At 54.1% G+C, this 12,246-nt stretch overlaps 1 protein-coding gene across 1 annotated transcript; it reads left to right on the forward strand.

Moving 5' to 3' along the window:
- Window positions 1-504: 504 nt before the first annotated feature.
- On the forward strand, window positions 505-10,611 carry ABHD6 (abhydrolase domain containing 6, acylglycerol lipase). Its single transcript, XM_075714367.1, has 9 exons — window positions 505-531; window positions 2,194-2,341; window positions 5,726-5,882; window positions 6,298-6,411; window positions 6,641-6,773; window positions 8,047-8,204; window positions 9,043-9,097; window positions 9,573-9,673; window positions 10,435-10,611. Exons 2-9 carry the CDS (start codon window positions 2,223-2,225, stop codon window positions 10,609-10,611), a joined length of 1,014 nt encoding a protein of 337 aa, XP_075570482.1. The 5' UTR covers window positions 505-531; window positions 2,194-2,222.
- The last annotated feature ends 1,635 nt before the right edge of the window (window positions 10,612-12,246 follow it).

A 12,246-nucleotide genomic window follows, 5' to 3' on the forward strand; every position in this document is an offset into this window, starting at 1 on the left:
CTCTCACAGGGAAGGCTCGGGGGGGCACTGAGAGTGCTTGGAAAATTACATTTAAGACGAAGAGGAAGGAGATAGGAAGCAGCTTAGCTGGCTTTGTTCTAATAGCTGTAATCACCCAAAGTGCAACCATGAGCCCTGTTTCACGGGGTGCTGCACAGCCCTGCCGCTGCAGGGGCTGCTGGCATTGGCTTTCGCCGCCTCGCCAGCTTTCACTTCGTCTCCAATGGCAGCTTGCACTTTGTTCCTGCTTGGAACAAGTGTCCTCATTTGGCTTTATCATACAAAAGACTGTATTTACATAAACAGGGGAAAGGCTAGTCAGAAGGTGAAGATGAGGCGTCTTGAAGGGAAGCCGGTGGCTTAAATATCCCAAACTCGCCATGTTGCCCGGCTACGAAGTCTGAAAGGAGGAAAAAAAACCCAGGAGTGCAATTTTAACCTTTTTTTTCCTCTTCCAAGAGCGTTTTCAGACACCACCACTGCCCACAGAGAGCAGGACCCGTGCTGAGAGGAGGAGGGAATCTCTGCAAAGTAAGCTGGGCTTTTCAAAGGCTTTCTTCTTCTTGTTTTGTTTTCCAAGAGCGGGGAGGCGGTGGAGGCGGTGACCCCACGCCGGGGAGCGCAGGGGCTCCCACTGCCCTGTGCTTTTCCCATGCTTTCTACTAGCTGCAACCTTCTCTTGTTACAGGTCACCGATGGGGATGACGGTGATTTTCTGTGCGGAATTTCTTCCGTGTTTTAGTGACATAGTGAAAGGCAGCAAATGCTCTCAGGTGGGCTCCTGTGCAGCCCTGCTCTCATGGACAAGGTTTATCTGTTGCACAAAATGTTTATTTATGAACAAGCCGTGCAGAGATCAAAGATCTTTCTACACAATGTTAATTAAACGAGTAAGGGCATATTGTTGAGGCTTGAAGAAGGAAATGAGGTTTAGCTTTGTTAAGGAAGTGCCTGGTGGAAATATTTACAGTTTTCCTCAAATTCCAGTTATTCCTATTTTCCCTAGGGCAAGAGGGCAAACCTGGCTGTTGCTTCAGACGTTCTGTAAACTGTTTTTCTTGGTTATGTGTAATGTGGGGGTTTGGTGTGATCCAGTGTGACAGTGTCAGAAGGGGAGAGGATGTGACTGTGGTGATTCGGTTCTTGCTTCACAGCATAACGTCCAACATACCATGTGCCGCCATGAGTCTTGTAGGAAACAGAAGTAAATCTGCCTGGCCTGGCATGGAGAAATGTGCATTGTAAACATCTCATTTTAGAAAAAAATGTGTGACAAAAGACCTAGTGCCGAGGAAAGGGCAAGACATAAGTTGGTTAGCAGTGGGAATTAGAGGAGATGTGTGTGTGACAGGGTTTAATCTCTTAATGAGAAAAATATATCCTGGCTGCCTGTGGTGGGGCAAGTTCAGGGACAAGCACGGCATTGCATGAGAGCTCACCCTTGCACACTGTGTCCTCTGCCTGCTGCCCCTGAGATTTGTCCAAAGGATGCTTGGGAGCTGGGATGGGACCTGTGATCGACAGCCAGTGCAAAATGCCCACAGGGCAGGAGCAAGGACATGGGGACGGGGATGGATTTGTCTCAGATAAGGGCTGGTCACCAAAGAGTGCCCTGCCAGGTTGTTTCCTTCAGTTCCCAAGCCCATTAATAGGCTCTGCTCCCTTGATTAGTTGGTGCCTGTGCGGAGCAGTAATGAGAGCCAGGCTCAAGCCATCAATTCTAGGTCAGTGGTTGTGTGCTGGGGATTTGGGATTGGGCAAGGGGAGGGAAGCTGGAGCTGGACTCCTGCATCCGAAAAGCAACGTGGAGCCTGCGTTAAGGCAGCCCTGCCTGCACCCATTGGAGGGGAAAAGCTGCCTGCACCCATGGCAGGGACTGTGCTTCCTCGTCTGCAAAGTGCCCCAAGGGCCATGCCGCACCCCATCACCCAGACGGGTCCATGCCTGTTAGGAGGCTCATTGCCTGTTTGAGATGTGCTGTCCTGAGAGGGTAACATTGCAATAATTAGATCCATTAAGGAGCCAGAAGAAATAATGGAGTTTTAAAACTGAAAGAGACTTTGCTGTGCTCCTGAGTGGTATCCTTTGCCTCTCGCAGAGACGCTTTCCTCTCTCCCTGGCAGCAGAGATCTCATTTGGCATCGACCTGTCACCGTTTCCAGTGTTTAATCTCTGATCCTTCCCTAAATGCAGGCAGGTGAGGCTGGGAAGTGAAGAGCAGCATGGACTCGGATGTGCTGAACATGTTTGTCATTGCCGGCGGCACCCTGGCCATCCCCATCCTGGCTTTCGTAGCCTCCTTCCTCCTCTGGCCCTCAGCGCTCATCCGCATCTACTACTGGTGAGTTCATTAACCCGGCCGCTCTCATTTTAGTGCAGGGTGGAATTACTGCTGGTCCCTACACCCTCACACGCACACAGGTGCACAAAGAGCTGGTGGGCAGCAAGGCGGACAGAGAGGTGTATTCCTGCCTGTGATGGCAATAGGAACAGGTAAGGTGGGGTTTTCCAGGGGCATACCGGCTGTGTGTAGCTTTAAGCATCTCTGGGAGAAGAAAATGGCATTTTCTTACTGCTTTTTTGCTGCTGAGGTTTCTGTCTGCCAGGGCAGCCTCAGCTGGGCTGCAGGACATCTCCAAACTTTTCGGGGTTGTTTCCCCCAAGGACAGGACTGCGGCTGGGAAAAGCATCACCACTGCTGCCCGTGCCCCAGCCTGGCAGCCCCGGCAGGCTGGTGACCTCCCACTGCCTCAATGCAGCCGTCAGGCTCCCTGGGCTCACGCGTTCTCTCCTGGTTAACAGCCTGCTTGGCAGGCAGGGACTTACCTCTCACTAGTAGTTATGGACCAGGCTTTTCTCATTCTCTGCCTCTCTTCTGGGCTGGAGCGTCAGAGAAGGTGGAGTGATGCTTTTCCTTACCCCCTTGCATCTCGTCCTTTCCAATTAACAGCAGGCAGGCACTCCATCCTTCAGTCCTCGTCTGTCCCTGGAAATCAGTGATAAGCATGATCTGGCGGCTTTCCTATCTCAGTTTGTTGAAGAGGAAAGCTGGAATAATGCTCCCTTCAGAAGCCGGGACGGCGTCTCACCACCCGGCGTGGGCAGCAGCAGGCAGCGCGGCAGGCTGTCCTCACGTGCCGCCGGCAGATGGTGGCTCCTGCAGTTTTGCTCACGCGGTATTTCCAAATCAAAGTGACCTCGTGTGAGAGGAGGACGTTAACCCACCCCGGCACTCAGACGCAGCAGGGTGAAGCCTGTTTTTCTAATGGCACATTTATTATCAGCCTTTTAATCACAGCATCTGGAGGCTGACAGAGAGGAGGGAGGATGGGATGAAAACTCCAGCGACTGGATCAGCACGGGAGAGAATTTTTTTCCATTGTGCATCGCATGGGGACCTTCAAGGCCAAATGTCGCTCTGCAAAGGAGAGCAGGCGGTGTGATGGCCTCCTGCCCTGGGGATGTCGGGACTGGCACCCAGGGGCAGGTCCCAACAGTACCAGGTTTGTCAGTCAGAGGAGGTTTTTTTTTTCCTTTGGACATACGAGTGGCCAGCGGAAGCCCAGGAGGACCCTGATGGGCTCAGGTTCAGAGGAGGATCAGTGGAGAAACGCTGCCGTGCCAGAGCAGAGCGAGTGTGATCGGGGTGAAGCCTTCAGAGGGGTGCAGGCAGGGGTGGCAGGACAGGGCAAAGGAGGCGAAAGGGGCTGATGCTGGGGAGCTTTGAGGAGCCGGGTTGAGCGGGAGGTAGAGAAGAGCCTGCCTCCTTGTCCTTCAGGGTTGCAAATTAGGGGCTGAGTGAAAATGCACTGTGGGTAGGTCGGTCTGTGTTCTGCTGAGGGAGAGAGCGTGTGAGCAGAGATCAGCAGGGCTGTTTTCTTTTGAAGGGTAAGTGCCCCCATGTTTCTCTCTTCCAGTGTTTCTGGTAGCGTTGGCATCTTGCAGGAGTGACCGGGTCACTCTGTTTCATGGGCATCTCGTTTCTCAGGGCCAGCAGGCGAGAAGAGTGGGTTTGCCCTTTACTCTTCCTTTCCTATTTGCTTCTTTACGAGTTGGCTTTTTCTGGGATGAAATTGTTGTGTTTCCCCATCGGCAGAGGCAGGAGAGGGAGCAGGCAGCATGCAGCCAGCTTCACGGCACCGCTCCTGGGAGGTCCCCGGGAGGTCCCCAGGGACCCTTCTCCCACCACTCGCTGCCCCGCTCCTTCTCCTCACTGCTGGTCTGCATGTCCTCAGCCGGCGCGGCCAAGGGTCACGCAGGGTCCTGGTCGCTCCCTCCCCTGCAGTTAATGCACCTCCCTGCCAGGCGTGACGTCCAGGGCTGCCCCGCTGACCCTGGCCGCAGGGCCTGCCTGCTCTGCCTGCTCTGACACCAGGGGTTAATCAGTTAGCTGCTGCCACTAAGCGCGTTAACACCTTGCGAGGGATCAGTTCAGCTTTGCACAGATTATTTTGCCTTCTGCTGAATTGATCCTTCAGGATCAGTTGCTAAAAATGTTATCATCTTCCCCATCGGTAGTTTACACCGGTGCCTTTGAGGCGAGGACTCTTAAGACACTTATTCATGGAGAAATTCACCTCTCCTTGTAGGACCAGCACAGAGCCGAGATGCTGCTTAAGTCCCACTAACTCCCTCCAAAAAGGGATTATGCTGAAAGAGGATTGCACTATGCATAAGCTTTGAGTGGGCAGAGAGCTAGGACAGCCCAGCAGTGTTGGTGACCTTGCTCTTGTGTCTCAAATAAATTCTGATATTGTGTATAAATGTATTTGTTGGTATCTTGGCCATCAGGAGTAGCCTGGTAGTTGTCCTGACAAGGATTACGTCTGAGCATAGGGGAAATGCAAAGAAAGCGTGCCTGCTCCTCTGTCTTGGACTGCACGTACACATCATGTGTCCAAAGTGTCACTGATAATCTCTGGCCAGCAGTTTCCCCTCCGGCCGGCAGTTTCACTGCGTCCTCTTTGAGCAGGCTGCAAGTGTGTGCTGGCAGGAGCTGTCTGTCTTCTTGCTTTCAGAGGAATAACCCAGGTTTCCTTGGGGTTAGCCAGGTATCTTCTGGGGTGTGTGACCGTGGATGGCCCCCTCCAGTCCTTCGCATGTGTGTAAACACATTTTTAAAGATCATCTAGTTAGCATATGGGAACCGGGTTTCTGTGGTGCTTCTGGTGACACGGTTGTTTTGGCTGGGATCGATATGCTTGTCCGTGGGGTGATGTCCCATGGCTGCAGGGCTGCAAGGTTGTGCACAGATAAACCCGTGACAGATCCGCCTTACCCATCAGAACAAGTGCCTCCCTTGGCCTGCCCATCCTGCACTCTGCCTTGCCATGTGTTCTGCCTTCCTCTCTTGAGCCTCTCTCCTTATACCAACATTTGGGTGTTTTCAGTTTTAGAGTTGTTATTTTGGCCCACTTCCATTGCCAAATCAATTTTGTGTGGTCTTGTTTGAAGTTTTTAACAGAGTGTCTCTACAAGCCATCTGCTGTGCAGCCATGAATAGTCAGCCGCCAGTACTACACGTGTAAGGGATCACATGTAAGCACAGGGTCTGGTCCAGGGGCCAGATGCTCAGAATTAGTCCCAGTTAAGGCTGTGAAAGCACTGGTGTGAGCCCAACCTAACCGGCCCTAGCAAACTGAGTTTGGACCTGTCACCTGGCTTATATTGCCGCTGAGCCCTGGTCTTGCCTTGCTCACTGGTGGTGTTCTCTCCTTGTTTCCAGGTACTGGCGCCGAGCCTTGGGCATGCAGGTTAGATATGCAAACTACGACGACTATCAGTTTTGTTATTCCTATAGAGGGAGACCTGGATACCGACCATCCATCCTGATGCTACATGGGTTCTCAGCCCACAAAGACATGTGGCTGTCTATAGTCAAGGTGGGACTCCATTTCTATCATGTTACTACTTAGTGACAGCTGATGGTCCTGGGCTTGAGGGCAGTGTGGGGACCCAACAGTTGCATGCGTGGGATGTGGTGATCGCTGTAATGTGCTGGAAATACCCTCCTTAGCTCTGTGCTTGTTGCTTGTTGGATCCCTTTTATCCCTATGACATGCAGATCTGCAGGGAAAGAACAGTATGTACCTTTCTCCTCCCTGGGAAGCGAGTCTTGGCCATGGTTGCTCATCATGTCATCCCTGGTACATGAGCTGACTTATTTGGGTGCACGAGTAGCCAAGGGCTGCTAGGAGGAGAGCAACCTGCCCTGTTCCCACCCTTGGTCACCAGTTTCCATCCCTGGGCTTCACAGAGGTTCCCCTGCACTGTAACCACCCCGGTTTGTTTCTGCAGTTCCTGCCAAAGAACCTGCACTTGGTGTGTGTTGACATGCCTGGGCACGAGGGCACAACCCGCTCGGCCTTGGACGATTACTCCATTAGCGGGCAAGCTAAAAGAATACACCAGGTAATGCCCCAGCATTGCATCACCTCTGCAGAGGGATGCAGGGATGTGAGAGATGTGGGGACATGAGGGACGCTAAGCCCCATGAGCCCTGCCTTGTGTGGCCCCACTCGCTCCCTCCCTTCCCAGGCAGCCAGAGCCACAGACCTCAAGCTTTTGAGTTGAATTTCTCTAATGACCCCACGCCGTTGCTTCCTCTCCCCTAACAACGCTCCTTCTGCTCCCCTGCCAGTTCGTGGAGTGCATCAAGCTGAACAGAAGGCCCTTTCATCTGGTTGGCACTTCCATGGGGGGAAATGTTGCCGGCGTCTATGCTGCTCAGTACCCAGAAGACATTTGCAGCCTGACCCTCATCTGTCCTGCAGGTGGGCAATGCAGAGGAGGCGAGACAGGGAGAGATCAAGCAGGAGCCAGTGCAAAAGCCCAGAGCAGCGCTGGGAGCAAAACAGTGCAAAGCATTTTGAAATAATTTGTATGTACAGTCTGAAAATCTCTGGCAGGGCATGGGACGAAATCACAGCCTTGTCCTGACTGCTCTTCTCCAGGGCTTTGGAGTTTGCCGCGCTGTGCTGTGGTTAGAGCTGGGACTAGGGAGAATGGGACAAGTCCTGCTCTGGAAGAAAATGTGTTTCCCCTTGGGGTGGCAGGCACATCCATAGCCTCTCGGTTCTGGAGGGGGAGCCCAGGCAGCAATGGGAAAAGCCTCCCCAGTCTGGCCACTTGAGAGCCTTGGTGTGCTGGAGGGCTGGGGCTTCGGGAGCTGGAGAGCTTCGTGTCCCTCATTTGGGTGCTCCCCTGTTTGGGTGCTCCAAGCGGGAAGAGCGCTTCGGGGCCAGGCGCAGGTCAGCAGGGTGTCCCTGTGCCTATGCAGAACCCCTCCATCCCCACCATCCCCTTCGCCGGGGGGCTTGGTGGACCCTGGGCATGACATGCAGCAGGAGGCATGGGGGTTTGGCAGGATTCTGCTCAGGAGGCCTTTGCTGCATCCTGTTTGTTATAGCAGCTGCTTCCCCCTCCCACGCAAGGAAAGCGGCTCCCAGATAAGAAATAAGTAATGAAGCAAAGCGAACGTTACCTGGCTACCAGGTTCTGGGGGTGGCAAGGTTCCCCCTCCTCTCTGGGAGAGGTGTTGGCTGACTTTCCAGGTGTTTCTGGATGTGAAACCTCTGTGTGGGGGCTGCAGAGAGGTTTGGGGTTAAGCTGCCAGGGGATTTCTTTCCCCACAGTGGTGCATGCTGATGGGGCTTCTGAAATTTTCTGTCCAACCCTTTTCTGTGGCAGGCTGGGCACGGGCATTAGTATTTGCATCTGCTGTCCACATAAAAATAAACACTATAATTTTTGCCAAAGTATTCATGCCTGTCTACAGGGAATACACCTTGTGTTGCGTCAGCTGGTGGGGCTCGGTGGTGCCAAGCCCTGGAGCAGGAGGAGGCTGGGGTGTCTCTGGGTGCATACTAAGGTTGCTGTATGTACAGGTTTTATTCTCCCCCTCTACTTTAATTTTTTTTTTAATGATTGAGCAGGCGGGAGGCCAGAGGCAGGGATGATGGAGGTCAATACAGCAATGCTCTGTCGCTGGGGCTGTTGAGGTCTTGCCTGGGTTTTAGCTTGTGCCCCTCTTCTCGTTCGACCCAGGCCTGCCGAGTACCATTGACAGCAAGTTCATTAAGCAGCTCCGGGAGCTGCAAGAGTCCGAACACATCAGCAGAATCCCTTTAATTCCCTCAACTCCCGAGGAGATGGCGGATATGCTGAAGCTTTGCTCCTACGTTCGCTTCAAGGTGCCACAGCAGGTGAGAAGCCCAGGCTGGCTGCGGCAGCTGGGAAAGGGGGTCCTGGGTGGGTTTGCTTCTCCCTGAGCCTGCGTGGTGGCAGCTGAGGCGATGCCAGGAGCGGAGCCAACGCTGCCATCACCCCATCACCCAGGCGGGACATCCCCGGCCCCACTCCCAGCACCTTTCCAGCACTTTCCATTCAAACCCACTTTTCCTAGCTCCCTCCAGCAGCGCCCACTGAAATTCCGCCTCCCATGAGGTGTTTGGCAGTGGGCTGGAGTGTCAAAGGGTTTTTTTTAGTAAATATGGCTGGCAGGAAGCATTAAATAACTAACTAAGGTGGCTGTTGTCTGGCCTGGAGGGGGATTGTTTGTTGCTTTTTAAGCAAAAGCAATGGATTAAACACCTTGTTGTCAGGCAAGAGGAACTTGGCGAGAGGCTCACCATTAAGCTCGTTTTCCGTAGGAATTCTGGGATAAGTAGATTGGAGAGTAAGAAAAAAGTGTAAGGTAACGCTAAGGCCTTTTTTTTTGTTGCCAAAAGAATAAAAGAAGGTTGAATAGCACAGTCATGGCTGAGGTGGGCTCCTGGCCATGGATAGCCGGACTGGGGGAGAAATTTGGGTTTGCATCATAAAAGACGAAAACACAGTTGATGAAATACATGTTACTTAAGCTTGGTTGCGACAGCCAGACGTGCTTAGGAAGGAGCTCGCGCCAGGGCCAGGCTGCGCAGGGCACGTCGGGACGGCGGGGGCACGCTCCTGGCCACCTGCCATGCACGGGCGCTCTCGGGCGCGCTTACCCCTGTGCAGGGCGTGGGTGCCCCCAGCAGCTCTCCTCTGCTCTCCCTGCAGATCCTCCAGGGCCTTGTTGACGTTCGCATCCCACACAACGATTTTTATCGGAAATGTAAGTGCGCGGCAGCAGCCCCTCTAGCCAGGCTTTCCAGCCAGACCCCTGGCGCATGGGGATGGGCTGTCCCCAGCCCCCATGTCCCCTGCACTCCGCCTGGCCCCAGCACCCCCCTGCTGCCTTGCTGAGGGTGGGAGGGGGCAATGTGATTAACAGATTTGGGGGTGCACCTCGGTCGCTGGTAGCAACCCACTGCCACCCCCACAGGCGATGGGGTCGCTGCTTCACCCTCGCCCTCCCAGCTGGGTTAATTAGTACTGACACCTATGAAGAGACGGGCTCGGAGGAGGATCTCTCCGTAGCGGGGCTTGGTGGCATTGCAAGGACAGCCCGTCGGGGCTCTCCCCGTCACCCCTACCTGGGGTTTGCCACTGAGGGGACGCTGGCAGGGCTGGCCCGCAGGGACCCCTGTGAGGAGGGAAGGCAAAGCATTCCTCTCGCGTAGGACTGACTCTCCTCTTGCCCCCACTAGTGTTTTTTGAAATCGTGAATGAAAAGTCCAGGCATTCTCTCCATGAGAACATGAGCAAGATCAAAGCGCCGACGCAGGTCATCTGGGGAAAGCAGGACCAGGTACACGGCCCCCCTCCGCCTCCCCCCGTGGGACCGTGCCTCCATCTCTGCCCACGTCCACCCGCAGGGACACCGGCACGGGCTGTGGTGCTGAGCTGTGCGCTGCTCTGCAGCGAGCTGGCACACGTGTGTCCCCGTCCCTGGTGGGTTTGGACACGGGGGCTCAGCAGGGTGATGCGTGGAAAGCTGCCAGCCAGCGCGGGGCTGGAGGGAGGAGGGGGGAGAGCCGGGGCCAGGGGGGGCAGATGCCAGCGCCGCGGCAGGCGTGGGCTGGGAAGAGGAATAAAGTGCCAGCAAAGAGAGTTGTCCTGGCAACTGGGGAGAAATGTGCTGTCCGTGGGCAGGCAGCAAGGCAAAAGCATGGGGCTTCCGTCTTTTGGTCTGTGTTTCCGTGTAGGGATGGTTACGGAGGGAGGAACCGGGGGGGCGAGGGGAAGGAGGCAAGCTGTAGGCATGCAAAGGGCTGTGCGAATGCAAAGGTGCAAATGTTTGCTTGCAATGACCCTTTTGCACTGAGCTGGCAGCCAAAAAGCATCCAGGAGAGTTCACTGCCGCATACTGAGACCAGCACCATGCAGGCTCCCTGCCCTGTTCCCAGGCGTGGGTACCATGGGACGGGGCTGCCATCACAGGGACCGTGTCCGCATCCCTGCTCAGCATCTTACTTGGATTTGCAAAAGCAGCTCCAACAGGGTTTCTACGGTGGCCAGCAAAACCTAGCTCTACCCGTGGGAGTGACTGTTTTTTCCCCTGCCATCCAGGTCCTGGACGTTTCTGGCGCCAGTGTTTTAGCGAGCGCTATCCCAGACTGCCACACGTACATCCTAGAGAACTGCGGGCACTCAGTGGTGGTGGAGCGGCCCCGCAAGACGGCCAACCTCATCCTGGAGTTCCTGGCGCTGCTGCACAGCGCGGACAGCAACAAGAAGCAGGCATGAGCGTGGCGGGGAGCCGAGCACCCACACTGGGTCTTTTAAATTGTAAAGTACTGCAGCTTTGATAAGTTCTCAGGGATCTTGTATGAATTGGGGTGAATGTGCCAAAGTCCCTGAGGAAGGCAGAATCACTGATACCTAAACCTATAGCACCGCCAGCACAGCGACCTAGGGGTCATTGAGCAACCTCCATAGATACAGGAACGGAAGCAGAATGTCTCCCTTTTCTACTTAAAGATAAAGTAGGAACGAGCTGAAATCACCAAGCGCTAGCCATGCAGTGTGTTGAAGCTCCTTACACATCCGCCCATCTTATCCGAGTTACTGGCACATAGTTGTGTTAATGACATTTACCTAAACTATATAAGAAATGTAGGAAGGAGGAAGTGTCATGGACTGAGACTTACAATATTTCTACTACTTAGAGTCTGTCACCTTGCATGCTGCCGTGCTGTGAGAGAATCCCAGTGCTCCAGGTGTCTGCTCAAGTGCTCTTTGTGTAGCTCCTTAACTCGTGATTTATGCAGAAAACAAGAGAAAACTTTGTGCGTGGAAGTCCAATGACTGTATGTGCAAAAATGTTTACACTTTGAGTGGGTTTTTTTAAATCCCCGAACAGCTCCTGTGTGTATGTAATGCCTTAACTTTGCCCAGGGTACGGCGCCTGCGCGCAGCCCGCCTCACCCAGGGGATGGTTCCCCCTGAGGGTGAACATAGCAAGTGAAAACTCGGGGTGCAGGCAGCAGCTGTGCCACCGTCGTGTGAACCGGAGGGACAGAAACCGCCCAGAGCGATGTGGTCCCCGAGCCCGAGTCAGCAATAAGCCCGTGGGCAGGGTGCGAATCAGCAAACTCGGGTGAACTCTTGTCTCAGCTCTTCTATCACATCGTGCTGCTGAACTCGTTGATGTAAATAACAACTTTCTTAATGAATTCCGTGAATTCTGTGAATGCCGACGTCACCAAAACCAGGCGTGAGGGGCGGGTTGCGTATGCGAATAGCGCAGGGGTACGGGCTCCTGGGCTCGCTGGGCGGCGAGGAGGGGGACAGCTCGCCTGCGAGGTGCTGGGTGGTGGCGTGGAAACATACGGTGTGCTTGCGTGTCCTCTTGACGGTTTATAATTCCTGAAGGGCAATGCAGACAAGCTATGCCTTGCAGCCTGCAAGGTGATGTGTGGGGACGGATCCTGCACCTCCCTGGGGCGCGGTTCCTTGCTGCGTGTCCCAGGGGGAGAGACCTGGTCCTGGTCTCAGCAGGACCATGGCTGCTGGCGGGCAAGGCAGTGCGTGGTGCTCTGGAAGGCAAAGCAGCAGGCGGCCGTCACCCCTCGGTCACCCCCAGCCCTCCTCGGGGGTTGACACGGGGTGCTGCTAGAGCCCCCCCGCAGACCAGGTACGCACGCTTGCGGGGCTGACAGCCATCTTCTTGCTATCTTTCCAAGGTACCCCAATCTGTACATATATGTGAAACTCCCCATCAGCTTCTCTGCTCTTTTTAAGAGAAGAAACATTGTTCTTTTAGAAAATTAGAAATTTGCTGTTAACGGCTTGGTTATTGTTTCTACTACAGGAGTTGATTAAAAAAAAAATAAATTGCTGATAGTTTTACGTGGTAAAAGCTAGAAGAAGTTGTTGGGT

The sequence above is a fragment of the Pelecanus crispus genome, chromosome 7 (genome assembly GCF_030463565.1).
Source record: "Pelecanus crispus isolate bPelCri1 chromosome 7, bPelCri1.pri, whole genome shotgun sequence".
Lineage (NCBI taxonomy): Eukaryota > Metazoa > Chordata > Aves > Pelecaniformes > Pelecanidae > Pelecanus > Pelecanus crispus.